Source organism: Micrasema longulum, unplaced genomic scaffold, assembly GCF_059751315.1.
Source record: "Micrasema longulum isolate JH-2025_06_02 unplaced genomic scaffold, ASM5975131v1 h1tg000860l, whole genome shotgun sequence".
Classification (NCBI taxonomy): domain Eukaryota; kingdom Metazoa; phylum Arthropoda; class Insecta; order Trichoptera; family Brachycentridae; genus Micrasema; species Micrasema longulum.
This window is the reverse complement of record NW_028278052.1, coordinates 31,423-55,224: the sequence shown is the minus strand read 5'-3', so window position 1 is coordinate 55,224 and position 23,802 is coordinate 31,423. Positions and strand designations below refer to the sequence as shown.

At 32.1% G+C, this 23,802-nt stretch overlaps 1 protein-coding gene and 2 long non-coding RNA genes across 6 annotated transcripts in view; 2 read left to right on the top strand and 1 right to left on the bottom strand.

The window, feature by feature from the left end:
• The window catches only part of LOC148278569 (pancreatic triacylglycerol lipase-like), a 33,010-nt gene extending 9,510 nt beyond the window's left edge, over window positions 1-23,500 (top strand). For 3 of the 4 annotated variants that reach the window (XM_088231204.1, XM_088231203.1, XM_088231202.1), the window contains 5 exons: window positions 682-830; window positions 3,059-3,310; window positions 11,573-11,764; window positions 16,999-17,167; window positions 22,946-23,500. In XM_088231204.1, coding sequence (XP_088087330.1) covers window positions 713-830; window positions 3,059-3,310; window positions 11,573-11,764; window positions 16,999-17,167; window positions 22,946-23,126 — 912 coding nt within the window. In that variant the 5' untranslated portion in view covers window positions 682-712 and the 3' untranslated portion in view covers window positions 23,127-23,500. The remainder of the gene's footprint in view (window positions 1-681; window positions 831-3,058; window positions 3,311-11,572; window positions 11,765-16,998; window positions 17,168-22,945) is intronic. The other variant, XM_088231205.1, reaches the window with a different exon arrangement.
• LOC148278571 (uncharacterized) lies at window positions 3,744-7,040 on the top strand. The gene is made up of 2 exons (XR_015823158.1): window positions 3,744-4,199; window positions 4,319-7,040. It is a non-coding gene; the product is annotated as an uncharacterized LOC148278571 (long non-coding RNA).
• LOC148278570 (uncharacterized) lies at window positions 8,588-10,803 on the bottom strand. Its single transcript, XR_015823157.1, has 3 exons — window positions 10,553-10,803; window positions 10,062-10,152; window positions 8,588-9,233 (listed from the first exon to the last, which is right to left on the bottom strand). It is a non-coding gene; the product is annotated as an uncharacterized LOC148278570 (long non-coding RNA).
• Window positions 23,501-23,802: the final 302 nt, after the last annotated feature.

Below are 23,802 nucleotides of genomic sequence, written 5' to 3'. Positions count from 1 at the left end.
ATGACAGGGTGACCATTTAATGATAATTTTATGTAATAAATTATGATGATCCCCCATTAACCCTTCTGGGCCTAAGGGAGGTATCTGAGGTCCCCCAGGTAGGATATTTTTTCAATTAATTTTTGTTAATCATCATATTGATTTCTTTTTTTTCATAATCCTACCCCCTGGTGTTTAGAACGAGTCAAAATCATTAAAATTATTTTCTGCCAAATTCTTTCAATAATTCACGTTTGTCTTTGCTTTTTCCCGTGCAAACAGTAAACATTACATTTTACCGCTCTACAGTTAAATATTATTTGACATGTTCACCAATTTGCAAGCGTACTTTTTGCTATTTGATGCCATTATTACATAAAACCGAATTTCGTGATTTATATTTGAAATGCATTCCCCTTCCCAACTTTCCGATGTACCCCTACGCTAGCGTGTAACACGACATTAGATCAGTGCTGTTCAGCGCGTCGCTGTTTTGCAGGAAAAATGCAATATTATTAAGATTACAGTTTTATGAACACTACCACCTCTTTTTTTTACAGTTGTATTTATAGCATTTTGGCTGGGGTATTCCTACCCCCTCAGGAACTTACGTTTTTTTCACCCTTAGGCTAAAAAATGACAATAATTTTTCAATGTTTCGAAATGTAAGATCAAATATTAATTTCACTTATATTCTTTTAGGTGCACTGAGGCAGATCCATACGAATTATCAATGTTTAATACGGAGACAATAAAATACGCAAAATTTAAACCAAACACCCCATTTAAAATTTTGGTTCATGGATACACGGGGAGTAAAGACTTTGACCCTAATACTGATATTAGACCAGGTAAAATGAAACTAACATCAAAAAAATATGTCCACTGAGAGATATTTCAAAAAAGAAAAATAACTTTTTTCAACATGGAATGTAAAAGTGGATCTAGGCATTTTCAAGTCTTTATCATATTGACACTGTTTAACATTCACCATTTTGCCATTATTTGATCAACCATGATTGTTTGTATCCGGAGGATAATGAAAAAAGTTCTATGTGTAATGTATAAACAGAACCCTCGTCGATTGTTTTCAACGCGATGGCTAAACCTCAGATAAAACTCCGCTTTACCTACATGAATTCCATTTTCTTGGGTTATTTATAACGGCTTCAAAATGAAAATATTTGTATTTTTATTGAGGATAAAAAAAGTAATCAGAAACTTAATTGTAGTTTTTACATCATTTTTAAAGACTAAATTCCACCAAACCACTTTTTGTGGCTTGTCGGTAGATATTTTATTGACTTAATAATGTAACCCTTATAAGAAGAATGTATTTACAAAAACAACAGTCGGAATACAGATGCGCAAATATTTTTGTTTGAAAAAATGCCAAGATTCCATATAACTTTCTCAAAGAAATTCTGGAAACAGGCAACTAGAATCCAAACTGTCTATGCGGTATGTAGCTGCAAGCTGCTACCACACCTTTGAGGTTATTTTCACAAAAGTAGCGCTATATACGACTTTATAAATAATCTAAAGTAATAATTTGGCGGCCTTAGCAATGTAGTGGTTTCGACGCTTGACACAGAAGGTTCGAGGTTCGATTTCCAATGAGAAAAATCTTGTGAATTTTCTCAATCCTGGATGTAATTTTCCAGTGTAATTGGGCGTCCTGGCTTGTTGTAGTCCAAAAAAAAAACATCGTCATCATTATTTTCTTTCCGCACTTAATGGTGCATAGGGCACTGAATTTGCAGTGTACCTGTTTTTTTTACATGAAAATAAGATGACCAATCTTACGCTTCAGGTATCTGTCCAAGAACTATGTATTCTAGTGTAAAAACACATTTTTAAATCAATATTTCATGTCAACCATGCCGGTAATTGAATCCGAGACCTTTTGCATGGTAGATAAACGCGTTGACCACTACACCACGAGAAAAAATAAATTAATAATAAAACCTAATATATAATACATGAACTAGATATTACACTCCCAGGCGTTATTAAACAAAAACTCATTTGGGACCGTGCATAAGAAGAAAACATTTTTATGACAATACATCAGTGGCAAATGGTGATTTTATTTACAGTTAAGTTATAAAAAAATATCATATATTTGTACCTACATAGAAGATACATTATAATGTAAGTAATATATACCATTAAGTGATATTTTTCTGTGGTTCTGTGTGATACAACAACTCTTATCCATGAAGTCAACTCTAACAATTTAACTTCGTGATATATTATATTATGTAGATATGTTATCCATTAATGTAACACATAACTCATAAATAAAAATAATAGCTCTATAAATTCAGTCGATATTAGGTATTCAACTGAAATGTCAACTGGCCGAATCGTTCTAGAAATTAATAGTGCTAAAAACGGCCGCGTCGAGCGCCATATATCCTGCAATATAACGCATGAACGTAATTATGGTCCTATGTCAAAAGTACCATTTCAAAGAAAAATACCCCCTAAGAAACAACGATGGAAATACTGTTTTCCAAATCGAGAATCTTTAAATAATTTGTGTAATCTGCAAGTTTAATCTAGGAGAAAAAACCCGCGTTGGGGTTAAGACATTCAAAATATAGTATACTTATTTGTTTGAAAAAATAAGCTGGAATAATCGGCTAGTTTCTTGGATCACCGCAGGCGCTGGGCGCGCTTTGTTAATATTAATATTTATATTAGGATAAAAATACGGTGGAAATAATTAAAAATAAATGGTAATTATTTATTTGTTTTATGTAAATAAAGTTACAATAAAACACTGTATCCCAGCACGTCTTGCAGGTACAGAGCGCATGAACGGTTAGGATTCTAGTTCCACGTTTCCAATTAAAATCAATTTAAATTATACTGGGCCTTACTTATAAACTTGGCATAAAGCGGATGATCCATCCAAATTAAACCACTATTATTAAGTATAACTTTACGCCGAGTTTAGGTAAGGCCCAATATTAGTTAATAAGAAACACGTACGATATATAATATTCCGTTTAATATCAGTTATTTGTACATTTCAAAGTATGTGTAGTGCAATTTCTATTTTTTTTTTCAGAATATTTGAAGAAATGTGAATCGAATGTGATCTCAGTTGATTACAATCCACTTGTAAAGGAACCTTGTTATTTAAGTGCCACTAGGAACGTACCCCTCGTAGGCCGTTGTATAGCACAACTTATAGACGAACTGGTATTGACCAGGAACATCCCTCTTTCTTCTATACACGTAGTGGGATTGAGTTTAGGAGCTCATGTATCAGGAGCCATAGCCAATTGGATCAAATCTGGGAAGCTTGAGAGAATTACAGGTAACTATTTAACTGAATAACGGAATGAATTATGGCCTCCGTGGTGTTGTGGCAAAAGCACTTTCTGTTTGATTTAAGACTGACTGATTTCCACTTGATTTCCTTTAGCAAAATTATCACCCACTAGTAGAAATTAAAGAAATAAAATGAATAAAAAAATTAGTAAAAAAGTATACACCCACAATGCGCGGTCCGTCCATTGAACCAATTTTTCCCTAAAAATTTGACTTCCAAACATTCAGTAAATATTTTTTTATATTACAAAATCAACTCATATTATTAGTAACCACAACACATAATATTCAATTAGTTTGTGGTTAATCGTATGATCTGAAATGGGTTCGTTGTTTATTAATTAGTAACTTCTAAAAAATTGGCGCAAACCCGCACACCTATCGAGAAAGAGAATTCAAATTCATAGTGTTCCATCTAAAGCTTGGGTTTCCTAGGAAAACGGTGCCGATATCTTAACGGCCGTACGAACGGTGATGCGGTGAACGGCCGCCGAAACGGTGACTAGAGAGTGGTTTCCTAGGAAAACGTTGTCATATCTGGCGGCCACGGCAGCTTATCTGTCAAAAATATGCCCTAGAATGCGATCTGTCATATTTGTCGTTATTTATGAATAGTTTGTCACAGTTTTATTTAATTTTAAACATTTTCGAAGGCATGCGACCTTCTCGTGCACGAAAATTGTATTAAAAAAAGAGTCAACTCTTTTTAAGATTTTTAAGACAGTGAATTCAAGGAGAAATACTGTTTTTCGAAGGAAAATATGAGGCGCATAATTACTCTAGTAAAACTCGATTTGGAAGGACACAAACGAGATGAGAAAATACCAGTAGAACTCCAGGGCCTATTTGCTATTCGGTACTGGGGTAGTAATGAGGTATGTAATGAATAATAATTTTGGCAATATGTAAGTATCGTTTCTGTCAATTCATTTGACAATTTTAAATACGTAAATGTTTAATGCCTATAGATATTAACTTTTGATAAATCTTCCAGATTCAAGACGACTCTGCTGATATACACGAATTTAGTCACCAAACTATTTCAACATCAACATCAATTGGCATGAAAAACACCGGACTATATTATAATGAAGCCAGTGTCCAGAACAAATCTAGTTATATCCGGCTTATTTTGTATGAGAGGATTTCTTAAAGTTATAGGTGCAATAGATTTTTTTTAAAATTTATTAATAACAAATTTAAATATAATATTAAATACAATTTTTTACATTAATCAATTACATATATTTACATTAACGTTTCCCATTACGTAAAAGAAATAAACAATTCTTGTGTACATAATCGGGAGTGACGTCTTATAATAGATTATTTTAGAATAACATAAATAAATTACAAAAAAGATATTAACGATGATTTCAATCAGTGTTACATAAAGAAGAATTATAGATGTAATTTTTTACTTCTTTCTTAAATATATTGTATTCCTGACTGTACTTTTTATTATCTTTGTTCATTTCATTAAAGAAAAATATTCCTCTGTAAGTATAATGATGTTGTGCAGTAGTTGTTTTTAATTAATTTAATCCATCACAATAGATCTTCACAGGTTGCAGTGACGTCAGGAGTTTGTATACAAGGCCTACTTCACAATATCTTTGATATCCGATAATAATGCTATTAACAAAAAAGGCATTTGAATTGTTTCAAACAGATAAAATATTACTCCCTAGTTTACCTCACCCTTTAGATAATAGTAGAACTTTATTTTTCAAATTTGATCCTGTACTTACATTTTATTAAGTGTGTTTGCAATAATTGGATCAATTCAAAATAATCCTCATTTAAATGATTTCAGTATAATATTAGACGCTCAATTTCAACATTCGAAATTCATTAATGATCTTGAAAAAAAAACCTTGATCAAATTTGGGCACATGATATCATACAAAGTCCTATATCCAAGCAACATTCTAAAACAAAATGTATCCCTAGAGTTAAAAGTTTTTAATGAGAAAACAATTGGTGGGTTTAAAGTGCGTAGCGCCTAAAAATCCAGAACTGTTTGTAGAACCCGAGAGTACTCTAGATTTTAAAAGTATATTTTGTAGATGGTGGAAGATTGTAAATGGGTAAAGTGTATTTGAATTTCAGAGATTCAACAATCTTCACAAGGAACCCATTAGAGAAGATAGTGTAGATCATAAAAATTTTCTAAGAAACATGTCCCTTTGGTTAAAAACTTGGAGACTCTCAATACCTGAGAGTTAGTCTCTAGGTGTACAAAAATTTAAATCCCCCATTACTACATTGGATGCGTTTTCAATGTTGATCCTATATATATTTTCCATACATAAAGTAGAATATTTACTCTTGAGTAAATTTCAAAACGATAACTTAGAAGCGAGGTTCGGCTGTTATCGTCAAACGAGTGGAGCTTATTATTGTATTATTTATTTGCAAGTCTTAGAGAGTGAGAGAAAGCTTTGATTTAAATGTGCTGTAATATTGCTGGAGTTGAGCGAGGTTTTGGTAGGTATGTGAATATGAGAGTTAGTGTATATGAGTGTGAGGGTGGGTTTGTGGAAAGGGTGAGTGTGTGTTTGATACAAGGGGATAGAAACATCTTAAATTTATAATGTAAAAACAAATATATGATTTATAGTTTATATAATATATGTTTAGTCTCTCTGATTTGATGTTATATGTTAAACTTTTAAATAGTATTCCTTGAGTATGTTGGATTTATAGATAAATATTTGCAATTTGTAAAATATCATAATTACTTATAATCACATCTATATAATAACTAATTTTAGTTTATTTAATCCTGTAATTATTGTTATTAATATCATACTAAATGGGATATGATAAGGTTTGCTGACGATATTGCTATGGTTGCTGAAAGTGAAGAAGAACTAGCAAGAGCCCTTACAACTATGGAAAGCATTCTTCAAAATAACTACAGTATGAAGATAAATAAAGACAAAACAAAGCTACTGACTGTAGGCCGAATACAACACCAGATGAGAGTAGTGATGTCGGGAATACCACTAAAGAACACCAAGGAGTTTCTCTACCTCGGGAGCAAAATAACGTGGGACGGTTGGTCTAAGAGCGAGGTCGACAGCCGTATACATCAAGCTAGACTTGCATTTAATAAAAGGTCCAAAATAAAAGAATCAAATAATATAGACCTAAAACTAAGAATACTCCTAATCAAGACCTATTTATGGAGTATCTTGATGTATGGCTGCGAGACATGGTGCGTATCCGAAAGAGATAAACAGAGACTAGAGGCTTTTGAGATGTGGTCCTATAGAAGACTACGAGGAATTTCCTGGAGAGACCACATTACAAATGAGGAGGTTCTCCAAAGAATCGAAGGTGGAAGGCACCTGCTCAGGACCTTGTCCGAAAGGCGAGCGAGATGGATCGGTCATGTAATACGTCAAGAAGGCCTGCATGTGCAATGGAGGGGATGACCGAGGGAACAAATTCTAGGGGATGCCCACGCCAAGAGTACCTGGAGGACCTATTAGAGGACGTGCGCTGCTCATCATATGTTGACTTTAAATGAGCCGCACAAGACAGGGAGGAATGGAGGAGAAGAATGAAAGGAATTGCTGCCAGCCAATCCCAGGATTGAGACCAGAGAAGAAGAAGATCATACTCAAATAATTTTAAAAAATACATTACATAATAATTTATAAAATAAAAGGTGTATGTTTTTGATTAAATAAAAATAATATATGCAATAACTACATTTTTATTTGTAACTGATCTTGGTGCGTTCTATTCCTTCACAGGGCCAATTTCTAGTGTTTTGGTGAACAAATCATGATATCCTGTAAACAGAAATAAGAGAAAGAAATATTTTTTTCTTTTATTTAGGAAACATTAAGTACTATTACATAGTTTTATAGTATGCAAAATTTTATGTAAATTATGTTTTTAATACCTCTTATGAATATACACATTATTGTTATTCCATTTTGTATTATAATTTTATATGTATTCTTCTCCTTTTTGTAAATCATGAGAAATGGAGTTTATACTCACATAATATATTCTCTATTGCATAATATTTATGTAAATTTAAGATCATAATGAAAAATTCTCAAACGATAACGATACTAAAACGATTTCTTGTTTAGCATTAGGTCTTATACCCATATATATGTAACTAATATAATATTTGTACTTTTATACAAATATGAACCAAACTTTTCTTCTTTAAATATCTCTTTGTAAAACAAAAGAACCAGAATTCACTTTACTTTACGTTTTCTTTAATATACATATATAAACTTGTAATAATTGTAGTAACAATTTATACTGGAACATCAGAACTTAATATTGCTTACTATATATAAACTGTACAGATTTCTTCTGAAAAATTACAATTATTATACACTTACTTCTTACAGACACCATAATATATACTTATAACTTCCATATGTAATAATATACATAACTACAAACTGTAAGTTCGAAACCAAAATGTCTTCAGCGTTTAACTAATAATTTATGTACCCCACAACACAGTATTGTATAACTTTTAACTCTTTAGGAATATCATCTGCTCCCTATCATACAAGTATATATCCAACCTCTTTGAATCATAATTAAATTCATTTTATTAGTCTGTCAAAATATAATATAGTATTTTACATAGTAACAACAAACATAAAGAATACATTTGTCATTACAAAGCAGACATTGTAATCAATTCATTATTACTCTATTATAGCTATGTAAGTACTCACCTAGAATTTACATCCATAATTTGGAATCCACAATACATTACTTATATTGACAGGCTGGAGAAAGTACAAAATATTTTTTTAATATATTTGAATTTCTGATGCTCTTTTACATTTCACTTGAAAGACTTTTATTCTTTCTTTTTTCACTGCTGGTTTTATATTTTTAAACTTATTTGAATTACTTTTAGAATAGCATTTAAAAATAATATATTGCTTTTTTTACCATAATATGTTATTATTTTTTTAAGATGTTTTTTTAAATTAACTTAAATTTATTGTCTTTTTTTCTTTAAATATCTCTTTTTACAAAGAGATATTTAAAGAAGAAAAGTTTGGTTCATATTTGTATAAAGAACTAATATTTTATGAGTTATATGTATATATATGAGTATAAGACCTAATGCTAAACACGAAATCATTTTAGTATAGCATACTTGAGGATTTTTCATTATAATCCTAAATTTACATAAATATTATGTAATAGAAAATATATTATGTGAGTATAAACTACATTTCTCATGATATAAAAAACGGAGAAGAATACATATAAAATTATAATACAAAATGGAATTACAATAATGTGTACATTCATAAGAGGTATTTAAAACATAATTTGCATCCAGGTAAAAATAGTTTGCTCATATTTATTAGTACATTTTTGTTTTTATGATCAGTATTATTCTGGGAAGTGTTCATTTCAGGGGAGTGTCTGCCTTCCTGGAGGTGGATCTGGTGAGTCCGAAGTAAGTACTGCTGTGGGTATGGTGTCATTGGATTTTTCCATCACAATAGTGAAGGTAGATTTCAGAAAGTCTTGTCTCCCGTCTATTCTACATTGTATGGCGTTCTGGAATGGTCTTCTGTGGCAGTCAGTAAATATAAATACGTGGCTCGTGTTGAGAAGTTCTTTGTGGATAAAGGTTTTCTTTGGACTGTGGTGGATGCCTGGTGTTTGTCTGATGTCTGCGAGTCTGAGTCGTAGGTCGTTGACGAATGTCCCCTTGTCCTTGCATGTTGAGGCAGTGAAGAAATCGCTCGGAAGCCTAGTAATTTCTGCTGGCAAACATTTGAGTTCGACTCGCACAGCAAATCTAGTAGTACTATCGGGAGAGTATCTACCCTCTCACTACTCATATCTTGATCTGCACTTGGGTGAAAATAATTTTGTAGTATGTACTTATTCTGAAAATAAAATTCACAATGAATATACAGGAAAGTTATTGCAACCTACCTTATGTATCTAAATAAGAACTTATTACTGGTGTTTATGGAGTTGCTATAAAACTAGTTTGATCTTGTCTCAAATATAAATGGGAGCTCATTTACATACCATATTATTTAATTGAATTCGGTGATAAGAATCCTGGAACAAATGTATTAATAAGTCCCAAGTATGTCTATATTTAATCGTTTTTCTGTGCCATTAGTTTACTCATTAAAAACAATGTTTTGAGTATGTCCAATGTTTGCAGACAGGCTGGATTTCCTCCCTAGGGAGTTATCTAGTTCTAAATTTGTTGCAACAGAGAGGGAAAACATTTTCGAGAAGGGAATATGGAAGTCTAGGCACTTACAGGGCTTATGCTCTGTCATAGGCTGGTTTAAGTAGGCATTTTACACATTGTAACATTCTCCATTCTGCCTATGTTTTAACATCACATTTCCTCAACTCTTCCATCTGTTTTTTTTTGTGAAGTCAAAGAGCTGAAACTTTTATCATTTGGGTGAGATTTATTCGCCTGAACCAATTCACCTACGACGCAAATTCAGTATTCCCTTCTCAAAAATGTTTTCCCTCTCAGTTGTAACAAAAATTGTTTATGTTGGTGACTACTCTTTGGTGTTTGTAGCTTTCTAGAATAAATAAATGTAATAATTAATGCAGAAAAAATATTATAGTAATGTTCATACAAGAATTACATTGGTATACTTATTTGTATCCATCGACAAATTTGTTGTATTCATTTCATGTTCAAAGGGCATATTTTATTTAAAATTCATCAAACTTACTCTGTTAAGATTATGTTCCAGGCATTTTTCTTGGCTCTTTAATATTCATGGAGAACTCCTTATTTTAAATCACACCCATGTGACTTTTAATCTGAAATGTTGTGTGTTATTTCATAAAATGTCAACTTCAAAATAGGTTAGGATTTGGTAAGGTAACCTAATAAAAAGTGTGATAATGTCCTTACAAGACAAAATGCGTCACATTTTACACCCTTGTAAATAAAAAAAATAAAAGGATAATTGAATCCAATAAAAGCATTTTACTTTGGATACCTTACGAAATTTTAATATAGAATTCAACCAATTATCTGCAGACACAATAAATAGGTTAGGATTCCTTGGAATCTATTACGTATAAACAATGTTATAATACATGTTTTGAATTAGAAAAATAACATTATGATAGATGCTTAGCTTTTTTCTTGTAGCTTATAAACATTTGCTCTGTTATTTTTATATGATTCTATTGTTATTTACATTTTAGTACATACCTGATATTTCAAGCGTTGTCCCGATATTTCTTCACGAACTTTGTTTCAACTCGACTTTTTAATAGTCTTTGCCCTTCCATTACATAAATCGTCATGATTTTTACAAAATTAATCAATATTTCGACATTTTCAACATTCCGCACCACGTTTGCACTCATTTTGACAGCCAAACGGTCACCGCTTCGCGACAAAAACCGTTCGAAAACAGTTCGCACCGCTGTGACGGCCGTCCTGCAAATGGCGGCACCGTTGCTTCGACGTTACGTTCACGGTCAACGCTCTCTAGGAAACCAGCGCCATTGATTTACATAGTCAACGTTTTAATGACGTCATCCGCCGTCCCGTGACGGCCGCTTTGTGACGGTACCGCTGTCTTAGGAAACCATAGCTTAACTCTGGAATAAGGACCTGTATACGTCTATTAAATCCTATAAGGCGGTCGCCCAGTTGTGAATTCATAAGTCCGCGCGTGCGCAAATTGTAATCTTTAGTAGCGCTGTGGAAGCAGTTCTAACAAACCAATTCATGTTTATTTTTCATAATTCTAATATTAAACTATATCAGAGCTCTAAATTTAATCGTTAACTTCACCATGTGCCCCTGCGCACCCACCCCAATTTTACAGGGCCGGATGGATTGGAACGATACATGTGAAATGGGCTCAACTCTTTGGCTAACCTTTTAACTCCCTCCATATTTATTTGAGAGGTAGTTTATCACTGCAATATTTCTCGATCTCTGGACTGGCGTCTAAAGCGAAAGACTAATCATATTGTATTAGTGTATCTTGCAAATTATCACTAATACGCTGCGATTGGAGTGCCAAGGCAGTGTTCTATGCTCCATTAGGCGTAGATAACAATTTAATGATTTAACTTTTTGTACAAATGCTTTTTTTTTATACTGACAGATTTATTACCACGTGGTAATTCCCATCAATCAAAACGTACAATTTACTACTAAATGTATTTTGTAATTGAGTATCATGGTACAAACATTAAATGATATGAATTTTTTCAGGTTTGGATCCAGCATTGCCTCTATTCGTTACGAATGATCGGAAGATAAAATTGGATGATACTGATGCTAAGTTCGTTGATGTTATTCATACGAATGGTTTAGCCAAGGGAGTATTGCACAATTCGGGACATGTGGACTTCTTCGTTAATGGGGGATTCAGACAACCAGGATGTAACAAGCTTCCAAGCATGAGTAAGTGAAATTCGTGGTCATAAAAATAATAGCGAATCGGTACCTAAAGAATTCCGGAGGAGAAGATTAGTATTCTAAAATATCACGCGTCATAGAGTTGGAATTTTTTTATTATTATTAACAAATAAATATGTAATTTTATGTTTTCGATATTTAAAGTATACTTTAAAGTCAAATATTTAAATAAATGATAGAAAATATTTGTATAAAACCACTTACCGATTTTTTTTCATGTCAATATTAACTACTAACAGCGTGTGTCCTAGCAGCACAATGGTTTTATATTTTTATGCTACTACTGTGGTGAAAGTGTATAGTAGAATTCGCTTGTTAGTGTGGTGACTTTCCTGACAAAGAGACGGGCACGTCTCGAAACCGGTAATCAGAAATGTCAATATGTAATAGCATACAATTAATTACCTACATCGAAGGGTAATTTTATTTTAACTAAAATCCAAATCAAATACAAGACATTAAAAAAATGTATTGAAAATATGGTATTGCCATACATAAATATCCATATTTATTCAAATCTTCGTGTATAAAGAAAAAGTACTTTGGCGAACTTATTGCTAAATACAATATATTCCAACCAACCAAAATACCGACTGATCAAAAAAAGAATTGGTCAAAAATTAATACTAAAAAACATTTATTATATTTTGCAAATTTTCAGTTGTAATAAATTGTTATTTTTTTAAAGTAGGTAGGTGAAGTACCTAAGGTGAAAGCCAATTGTACAATTTTACCGCCATCTAGCGGCCAAACTAATAAACATTTTCAATATAATGTTTACAGATAACATTCAAACCAATGGCAATTCAATCCATGTCGAATTTATTGGTGTTTTCAATAAAAATACATAGGTTCGTGAACTACCCTATAATGATGATATAATTTGCTTATATCTTGTTACTTTAATAATTTGATCATGATATAAAAATGTTATTGATAAATAAAATCATTATTCGTTGTTTTTAGTAGCCAAATATTTGAACAAACTTACCGATTTGTTTTTTTTTTTTTTAATCAGTAGTTCTAAACGTATTTTTTCATAGGAAGTCTTTTAAAAAAATAGTCGTGCATTTAGTTGTTTTACTTGTAATATTTTTTCTTGCAAAAATGCTAAATGAACAGCGATAAATTAGAACAAACCATTTACAAGTGTCTATAAAATAATATAAGAGCTGTAAAAATGGTAAATGTATTGTTATTTTTATATTTTTGGAGTCATCTAGAACGATTTGGGTTACGACTTTTATCTGTTATAATCTTAGCATAATATTAGGCCAATGGCTAATAGAGTCGCTTTTCAGGACAAAAACCATTCTATGATTATCAAGCACGTAGTTAGCTACAATTTACAGCATTACAACGGACCGTAGATACTCAGGTTGAGAATTGCAAGCGCAAGCCGAAACCATTAATTACACGTTTGTTGTTAAACTAAAGGAAAAAAAAATAAAACGCTTTTGTTCTCTATCATAGACCTTAAGGTCTTCTCTTGCGAATCATTGAGTTTATAATTTGTCTATTTCCAATATTACATGTACAATGCAAAGTGACGATTACAAAAAACGCTACATACGTCTTTTTGGGAAGATATGAGGATATTGAAGAAATAAAATGAAACGGTAATATTTATTTTTCATAGTGGAAACTTTTCATTTGAAGTGTTGTAATTGCAGCTTCGGCGCATGCGCATTATGTCATCACAAACGTCAAATAACGATCTGACGCAAGCGCTGTAACTACCTCTAATTTTTCAATCTAGATCCTTGAATTCGCTAGAAGGATCTGTCATTGTTGTCTGAACTGTAAAACATTCCGCGCTCAATGTAAGAATTTAAATTTACTTATTTTCTCTCGTATTTCAAATAGGCGTCTGTAATTAAAAGTAGACACATCGAAACTATTTAAAATTGAAATGAATCGCAATTAAAACAAAAAGCTCTCATGAATGTGATATTTGTCCATTCCAGTGCTTATACCGTGGGGTACGGGGTACGGGTGCCTTCAAAAGATATGTGCTTATGCTTCGAATGAACAGGCTCGATAGCGTATCTTCGTAATACGCTATTGACCGGGAAAGTTTATTTTCTGTTACTACTGTTCTGTCATAGTGCGCCCGTCATCTCAGGGGCTCGATTATGATGGGAAGATAAATACGTCATACGTTCACCTTGGCGGTATAGTTGAAGATAAATTCGCTCTAGCGATTACAAAGATATACTACCGACCCCCCTCTTCAAGTTTTGGGTAGGTTAATCGATATGAAACAAAGGGGAAGCGTACGTTACCGTACACATATATACGCTCTAAAATGACAAAGCTTCAATATTACGTCATAGTTAAAGATAAAATTCTCTCGACCGACTGCAAAGATATACTATCGATGTATCGATACCCCCACCATCAAGTTTTGACGTAAGTACATCGGTTTATACCGACGGGTGTAGAACCCCTCGATACGTTTATCTACGCATTAAAAGTGACAAAAATTTTGTTCCACCGAGTAATTTTTTATAAGTACAATTTATTTAAATTTTTAATCGTTTTGAGGTTGGCACTTTTTTTTAAAGGCTTACTAAAAATATAAGAAAGGAATAAGTTAATTTTGGAGTCTAATTGTATTCCGACACAACTGTCAGATTATGAGAAACAAGCGGCTACTTGCAAAAATAATCTCGCTAGGTTCTGTCCTATAGTTATGAAGTTACCACTGTAAAAAATAAATTAAGTTATTATATTTTTTCCATCTGTTTTACTATATTTCTGAGAGAACGTATCGAGAATCGACTTTGTAATCACTACGTACTACTTTAGTAGATAAATGCAGACGATCGTTAAGCATATCGTTTTGACAATGGTTAAAAGTCATATAAATATCATGTCCAAGCGAGCATTTTTCGCTTGAATTGAGATTTATTGAAGTTTATAATCGCTTTGAAGTAGGCACGAAGAAGCCTATTTAAAATATAAATGAGAACTATTTTAAATGTTAACGGCGTAAGGAACGCGGACTATTTTTTTTAGCGGTCATTCATTGGCTTATTTCGATCATATGATGTCGATATAGCAAGTAAGTATATCATACCGAGGTAAGATACAGATAGTACAGAAGTTAAGTATACCGTCTCGATATATACAGATGAAAATAGCGTTCATAATCGAGGCACTGGTGTATGTAGCTAGAAAAAATAATGAGCTATATTTATTTAAAACTCGATCCTTTTTATTTTCGTTATTTTTTTCTTTGTCATAGAATGTTTATTTAAACTAAAAGTGTGACATTTGACTTTTCCTTAAACTCGTGGATTACCCATTAACTTCTATAACGCCTTTTCATGACAATAAAATTAGAATGCCGGTGTCTCAGTTTTTACTCAGATAGATTATCTTAGATCATTACAGGGTTATGCGTGTTTAAAGTCATATAAAATTATGAAAGACATATTGGTTATACTTAAAAACACTTAGTATGAGAATTTTGATAATGTGCCTATTTAAAAATAAAATGCACTTATGCCGTTAAAATAAACAAAATGCCAAATACGATTTTGATTAATTTATTTGATTTTTATACCTGTTTTTTTTTACATTCTTATTCATATCTGTCTCTTTTTAAGTTCTCACGTCATTTTTCATTTTTCACTACTAAAAGTTAGAAACACCAAACTTTTTAGTTTTAAAAGTAAGTGCTTGAAGAGAATATTAGGTATAAGATGGTTTAATTTCATTACCAACATTGAAGTCCGAGAACGGACGCAGCAACTTCCTACAACGAGCATCTTAGGGGTACAGCGATGGACCTCGCTTGGACACGTGCTGCAGATGCCTCAGGAGAGCTCTCTCTTTCATACTTGCGGGATCCTGTCGTTCTGAGAGGCCGTCGACGACGATTTTTTGGATTTATTCGGCGTTATGTAAGATGGATTGACGTGGGAGGAGGTGAGAGTACTGGCTGTCATTAGGGTCTCCTGGAGGCGTCTTATGATGTCCGCATTCTCCACTTTATTTTTTTATTTTTTTTATTTTTTATTTAACAAATTTACGGACAATGTCCAATTTAAACAAATTACATGACGAAAAACAATAATGATAGAGTAAGAAATTATCGAAAAAATACAACAAAGAAAAGCAATGACAAGTTAATAAATTATACTAGCATTATGGAATCCAGGTTAATTCAACAAATATACAGTCAATTTATTGGAAATATTTCTTCGGCTTATTTGTAAAAAACTTAATTTACAATCAAAATAATTTAGATCTTAATTTTTATTTACAAATCTAATCATTCTGGGTAGAGGCAAATGGAAACTATAATTAGTCTTATGATGATCGAGGAACAGAATTTCATTATTTCTGAGTCTACGTGAAGGAACATTACGAGATATTTGTTGTAGAATAGTCGGGGCATCAACTAAACTATTAAGTATCTTAAACATGCAAATTAAATCTGCGTTAAATCGCCGTTTTCAGAGACTGGATATATTCAGGAAAAGTTCCACGTCGGTATTTTTATAGTGATCTATTGTGATTCCTAGTTTGTACGCAATTTTTCTTATAAATTAATGGTGAACTGATTCGATGCGATTTATATGAGTAACATATGAAGGAGACCATCTTTCGGAGACGTATTCAAGAATGGGACGAACCAATGGGCAGTAAAGTGATTTTAGAGTTAAAATGTTTTTAAAATCGGATGTAGTCTATTAACAAATCCAAAGAATTTAAGACTTAGGTGCGGATGTAGTAAAGAAGACGAATAGTTGTGATCGCGTGGTTAGTATTGCGGACTCACGGATCTAAGGTCCATGGTTCAAATTCACTCTACCCCAACTTAAATCCCATTTTAAAATAAGGATTTATTTACAACCCCTTGAAAATGGCCTCCGAAAATTTAATATTTTAGTACATCGTAAAAACACGAATAATTTTGTTGTATTTCTTGTTGAACTGAAGATATCTTGCAGGACACCCGCTGGCACAGTGCGGACTTGCAACTCGGTTATGCTTTTACTATACCCTGTCTATGTAATCTAGAAGTGTGTAAGGACCAAAATTAGATTATATGAATCATAATTGTACAAACATGTTTACAATCATATTAATTTTAAAATAGAATATAGATAATGCAAAAATTCTGATAATGTTTTCGCATTCCAATAAACCATGTACATATATATATATCAATGATTGTTGTGGCATTTTTTTTTTTACTTTTTTAGCTGTCGATCAGTGTAGCCATCGCAGAGCTGGTGTATATTTCGCAGAATCGATCAGTTCTCAAACTGGTTTTTTTGCTAATAAATGTGACTCTTGGGTTAAATATATTACCGGCAAGTGTCAAAATATACGTTCTCCTGAGACCATAATGGGAGAGTTTACGCCTAATACGTAAGTAAACTTTATTACTCGTTAAATGTTTGAAGCGCTATCTTTAACATTATTATTAAATATATTTAAATGAAATAACTTTGAATCAAAGAAGTTTATGATTAACCCTAAAGACGACATAGTGTTTTACCAAAACTAGTGGGTTATCAAATTATATAAAAAAAGGTAGTGCATACAAAAAAAATCAAAATATTTTATTTTTATACAGTGGAACTTTTCGAAATTGCCTATAAAGATTAGAATTTTCTGCTATTTCAAGTTTTGCTGGTAGCAAAATAATTTTGATTCAAATGCGTCCTAAATGAAATATTTTCTAATAATAATAAATATTAACGTTGTAAAGTTGTGTGTCCAGACGAATAGAACCAAAACCCTGTACGTGTGTTTTTGGGTGGTGACTTTTTTATGTAGTGATTAGCGCGTTGGCCTACCAAACTTGAGGTTTCGAGTTCAATTCCTGGCATGGTCGCCATAAAATAATTTTATTGAATATGGTTTTACACTGCTATATTTTACTTTTTTTTTAAGAAATTGTTTTTGTATATTTGAATACGTTTATTTATGTAAATTGTTTGAGTACATATTTTTTTAATAAAAAAAACAAAGGCATTGGGGGGATCCTGAGGGGTGGGGATGACGTGTTGGCCTCTGTCCATACGTCCTCCTCCCCCCTCCTTAATCTGCATAGAATGTGTATTCCTTAAGAATATTTATAATAACTTTCCTCTATGCGCAGCTGACAGAGTGTCCCCCAGGACTCTAAAACAGCTGCGGGTTGATGGTGGGCTTAAGAATCTCCCCTCAATGCTGTATTTTACTGGACCTAGACTAGAAATTATAACGTTAACCTGATCACCTTACCTTCGCGTAACAATTACTTAAGAAACGCTTCATTAGATGTACCAATGCAGTGCTCTATGCACCATAGGGTAAAGATAAGGAAATTATGATAATAAAAGTTATAGAATATATTTATATTACAAACTAATCATAAATATGTTACCAGTTACTGTTAACTATTTACTTTCAGCATCTTACCTACTGAAATTGCACTTATTAAAATATTTCGATTCGCAACAAAATTCAAGGTTGAGTCAATTCATTGTATTGTATTATATATAAATAAATAAATAAAATAAATAAATATCATTAATGCCAACATATTAGGGCTCTTATAAGTCTGTTGATTGGCGTACACAACTTAGAGTAATACTTCGCGACCCGCTTATAGAGACCCCCTTTTGCTCTATTGCATAGATAAAAAGCCTGGTAAATTATTGGTTTGGTTTTCGATGCAACAAACGTATAACGGACGGTTCGTCTCTGTGCTTGCCATTTCCGACTGGAGCACCTACGGCCCGTTGTTTTCTTTCTGCAAACTCTAGCTGACTTCACGATTGACAATCCTAGTATGTTTTCTGCCCGCATGAGCGACTTTATAGGCGGATCGCGAATTATTACATAATTACACAACGATATTTTCAAACGCGTTCGTCAGTAGTTCATGTCAGGACTGCGGGACACAAATGTGACTTGGGAAAATGCCCAGGAGCAGGCAGCTGACAGTGATGAAACGGAATGATGATTTCTGAACGCTATCACGTATATAATTTATATTTTAAAAAAAATCAAATAAAAGTAAAGGTGCGAAGGTTTTCACTGTTATTTATAACAATATGTTTCTTTTTTGGGTGATACCGCGTGTGTTAGATTTGTTTCGACGTTTCAGGAGCCAATCTTTAGGGTAAATTGTGTGACCCCACAGTTTGTGACCACACAGTTTTCCCTGAAGATGGCTCCTGCAAAAGTAGCTGAAACGTCGGAACAAATCGAACATTCACGGTATCACCCAAAAAAGAAACACATTGATATTATTTAATAAAACTACATTTGATAATTAGGTTAAAACTTTGACTTTCAATTACGAAGTTCTGCATTTAACTTATGCAATTGTATATTTTCAGAAACAATAAAAGAGGTTATAATAATAAAAATACTTTATAGTAATTTTTTTACCAGTGAGTTTTGTTTGCTTATATTCTTATAATTGTTACTTATACTTAAGTGATTTTAATTTAAATTCTTTAATTTACATAATTATATAATATCATGATTTAAAACCCCTGCTTGCACTTGTATATAACATAGAATTTTGTTTAGTCTCCCACCAGTCTGACGATGTCGGTCACGACGAAACCCGGTCACTGGTAAAAAAATTATAAAATAATCATAAATAAAAGTCGAATAAAACTATAAAGTATTTTTTATTATTATAATTAAAATGCAGTTCCACTAAGAAATGCCAGTAGAAAAACTCAATATATTAATAAAAGAGATGTTTAAAAAAAAAAAATACTTTTCAAATATTATGTTTCAAGAAAAGATATGATACGACCAAAACGTTGACAACCCTGCTTTAACTTTCACTCTTTCTGACGTTCTGCATTATTTTTACTTTCATCTCAGTGAGTCGTGCATTCATCTCGCGTGCGAGTCACACCAACATGAACTAATTCACGTAACTTTTGTATCTCAAAAGAAGTCATCTTCGATGACGTTAGTCATATACATTTATAACTCATAAATATCTGCAGTAATATACCCAAATACATCAGTATAATACATATAAATGTGGATACATTTTCTATGTATTAGAATATGGTATGCAGTGGAAAGCTACATGTCATCCAAATATATCTCGTCGATTCTAAGAGTTTAAACACAGGATCTCAGGGTTGAGCCATGACTGGCAAATGCACGTACCAATACACCACGAGGTCGACAAATTTGCACCCTTTGTAAAAATCTTACCTGTTCGGTTAAATATTATAGTTAACAAAAGAATGACAAGGTATTGGTTAACTGTGTGAAACTACGAAGTGCAAAACCATGTGGCTATTGTAAGTTATATAACAATTTGTTTGAAAACGCATTATTCAATGGGTAATCAAATAAGGATGATAATAAGTATCATTAAATTTGTTCATTGACATGCTAAGAGTTTCACAAATCGAATGTTATTGTATATAATTCTAGACTTCGCATAAAATTTATATGAAATATAAGAGATTTATATAACCTTAACTCTTTGAGACAGTTTTTTATTTAAGTAAAAAGTAATTAAATTTTATATTTGAAGAACTAACTATGTAGTTATTCAATAGAATATATACTATACAAGCTTCTTTATGAAGGTACTTAACAAATGAATTCTATCTATTTTATTTTATCAGTATTATGCTGTGTATGGAACTAATAAATCAAGTCTTTTTGTCTTGTAAGGATTGTAATGTGAGATGGATGCGCTCAAAACTAGACAGGAGTGGACTAAAGAAAATGTTGTTTATTTTGTTATTTATTATGTTTTTCTTATTATGAATCTCTTTTTCAATTTCTCCTTTAAGTCCATGAATATTCTAAATCTGGCACGTACCAATTAAATTGCAATGATTGCGATTCAATCTAAATTGGAAAAACTAAAATAAAATTGAATATAAGTGTAAAAGAACACTTAAGTTGCCTAAATATTTTTTTGTTCTGAATTCGCAAACCACCTGATGGAAAATAATTATAATTTCAATAGGGACACTGAATGAAAAGTTCTTCTAGTTGAAAATAAAATATAAAAATTAGGCAACTTGGAAATCTTAAAAAATGTGGCTGCACTTGAGCTACATGCCGGAACTGAGTGACTGCGTTTAGTTGACTTGTTAGGCTCACTGTTTGGGCTGACTGTTCGGCCTGACTTTCGTTACCATATCCTGTGGTCTCTCAATAGGCCGCGTTCCTTTGTTCTTCGTGTCTCCATGGCAGGAACGATATTAATGTTCTGCAGGACGTTGATCTCGTCGTTATGTGCAATACTGTTAGTCTTACAAAATATAATGTACTATATTCAATACAAAATGATGACTTCTAACGATCGTCGCTCTATTTCAAGTAAAATGTTTGCACGTCTGCGTGTCATCGATCAATGGACTATGAACCCCAAATGTGTAAAAACAACTGTTTAAATCAGTCAGGGGCTAATGACTTCTGTTAGAGAAAATGTATTTTTTAATTATATTATCAATGTAGTAATAAATATAATACACCACGGTTTCAAAAAATTAATTGAATATTTGGTACATTTTTAATACCAACATGCTTCAAAGAGTTAAAGAAAAATGAGGCATTATATTTTTTTACTGATGTTAATAATAATTCATAAAATAAGAAATTATTAGAAAGGTCTGAGGCCTTCAAAAGTGATTGATAGAAAAATGGTTTTTGCGAATATTTTTTCACATCTACTATACATTTATTTTAAAAATAAATTTAAGTGTCATTATTTTTCTGGGTAAATTTGTTTGTCTTCTTTTTAAATTTATTTCAAGAGGGAAAACATTTTTGAGAAGGGAATATGGAAGTCTAGGCATTTACAGGGCTTATGATCTGTCATTGGCTGGTTTAAATGGCCACTTTACACACTGTGTAACATTCACCATTCTGCCCATGTTTTTGAACATTCACATTTCCTCAACTCTTCCATTTGTTGACTTTTCCATTCCTCAGCTCTTCCATTTGGTTAAGCCCGATGAATCTCACCCAAGTGATAAGGTTTTAGCTCTTTCACTTCACAAAAGTCAACAAATGGAAGAGTTGAGGAAATGTGCATGTTCAAACATGTGCAGAATGGTGAATGTTACACAGTGTGTAAAAAGTGGCCACTTAAACCAGCCAATGACAGGTCATAAGCCCTGTACATGCCTAGACTTCCATATTCCCTTCTCTAAAATGTTTTCCCTCTCTGTTGAAATAAATTAAAAAATGAATAACTCCCTAGGGAGAAAATCCAGACAGTCTGCAAGCATTTGGACATACTCAAACATTGTTGTTATTCTTCATTTAAATACTTATTCAATTTTGTGATGCTGTGTATTCTTCAGCCTGACTTGTTTTTTTGCATCTATCAACATTCGAACCGTAATTTATTTAGCCGTTCATTCTCTCTGTCATGCCTAACTATCGCAAAACCTCTTTCTAAGTTTGTTTATAATGCTCGCCTCGGATTGCTCAGTTTAATATATGATTAAATGTAAAATTGGCATTTATATAACTCAACAAAAAACTAGATCGAGTGATATAAGTTTTGAAAAATAACTTTGGTAAACACTTTCACAGGCCGACAAGATTGTAATGTAATAAATAACTAACGAATATAATTTTGTCAATACTTTCCATCCCGGCATGCTTCTGATTCGCATTAAAGAACTGAACTTTGAGATTTACAAAACAATAAAACGGATGTGATATTATTTTAATATAGAAGCATGTATCACTAAATGTTTGCTATTATTTTAGTCATTTCATGCATCCGAATGGTTCAAATTGAAAGTGTCACTATATAAAAACTAAGTTTAGTTTTAGAAACGATAAAAATAAAAAAAAGATAAAAAATTTATCGTTTCTTACTTTTTATAATGTTTATTTGATTCGTTTTCATTATTCGCTTCAGTCTAAGGACTTAAAAATATTTTAGTGTAAAAACACTTTAAAAATATTTCATGTCAATTATGTGAGAAATTGAATTCAATACCTCGTGCATGGGAAGCAAGCGCGCTGACCATTAGACCACGAGGCGGCCCGTTTTTTACCAGATAAAAATAGTTCCTTAATTTAAACGTTCGGGCAATTTGTAAAAACTCAAATATGTTATTAATGAACAAAAACATGTTGCAGTGAAACATTAAAAATATGTACCTGCATGCATAAAAAAATATTTTTTCCTTTTTTCAGATCTCGAGGGATGTACTTTGTAATAACCAATGACGAATCCCCATTTGCCATAGGACGTTCGTATGAAACATTTGTATTTCAAAACAAAGAAAATTCCTTCGCTTTCGATGAAATTGTTGCCGAAAATGGCAGACTTAAACATCTAGAAGAATTGATTAAATTACAATCAGCGATAAAATAGCGGAAGAAATCGTGACGCCATAAGAAAGATCGAGAAAAAATAAGTGGTTACATTGACTTTGAAAGTTGCATTTACTTTATTATATTTATTTAACCGTGATCTTGCAATGCATTACCATTTCAGGTTCAAATCATTGGTCCAAAACATGGTCACTAAAATGGTAACAAAATGCAACCGATTGTTAGATTAACTATAATTGATTAGATAAGGAATGACACTAGAACTTTTGTTTTTATTTAGTGTAAGCAATGCTCAATATTCAACTGGAAATATTTAATATTTAAAGACGTAGACTGCACGAATATCTTTCTGGCAGCATTAAAATTGATACTAAAAATGCATAATGTAGCTTGATAATAAATAATTATGTACATTTTTAAACTCTTCGTTTCCCCCCCATTTTCCACAAGCATATTACTGATTATCAAAAATTGATGTCTTATTTTATTTTGTCAATGTTATAAATTTTATTCGTATAAAATCTGCATAAATATATTATGTTTCTTTGCTCACTTTGTACAATCAATGGAAACCTGTTATTGGTTATGAGTTAATGCAATATATGTAGGTATCTGTTTACTATAAATATTTATGTAGAACTGTTTTTTTCCTAGAAAAAAACAAAAAAAATAAAAGTATTAAAAAATTCAATGGAATAAAACAAAATAAAAGAAAT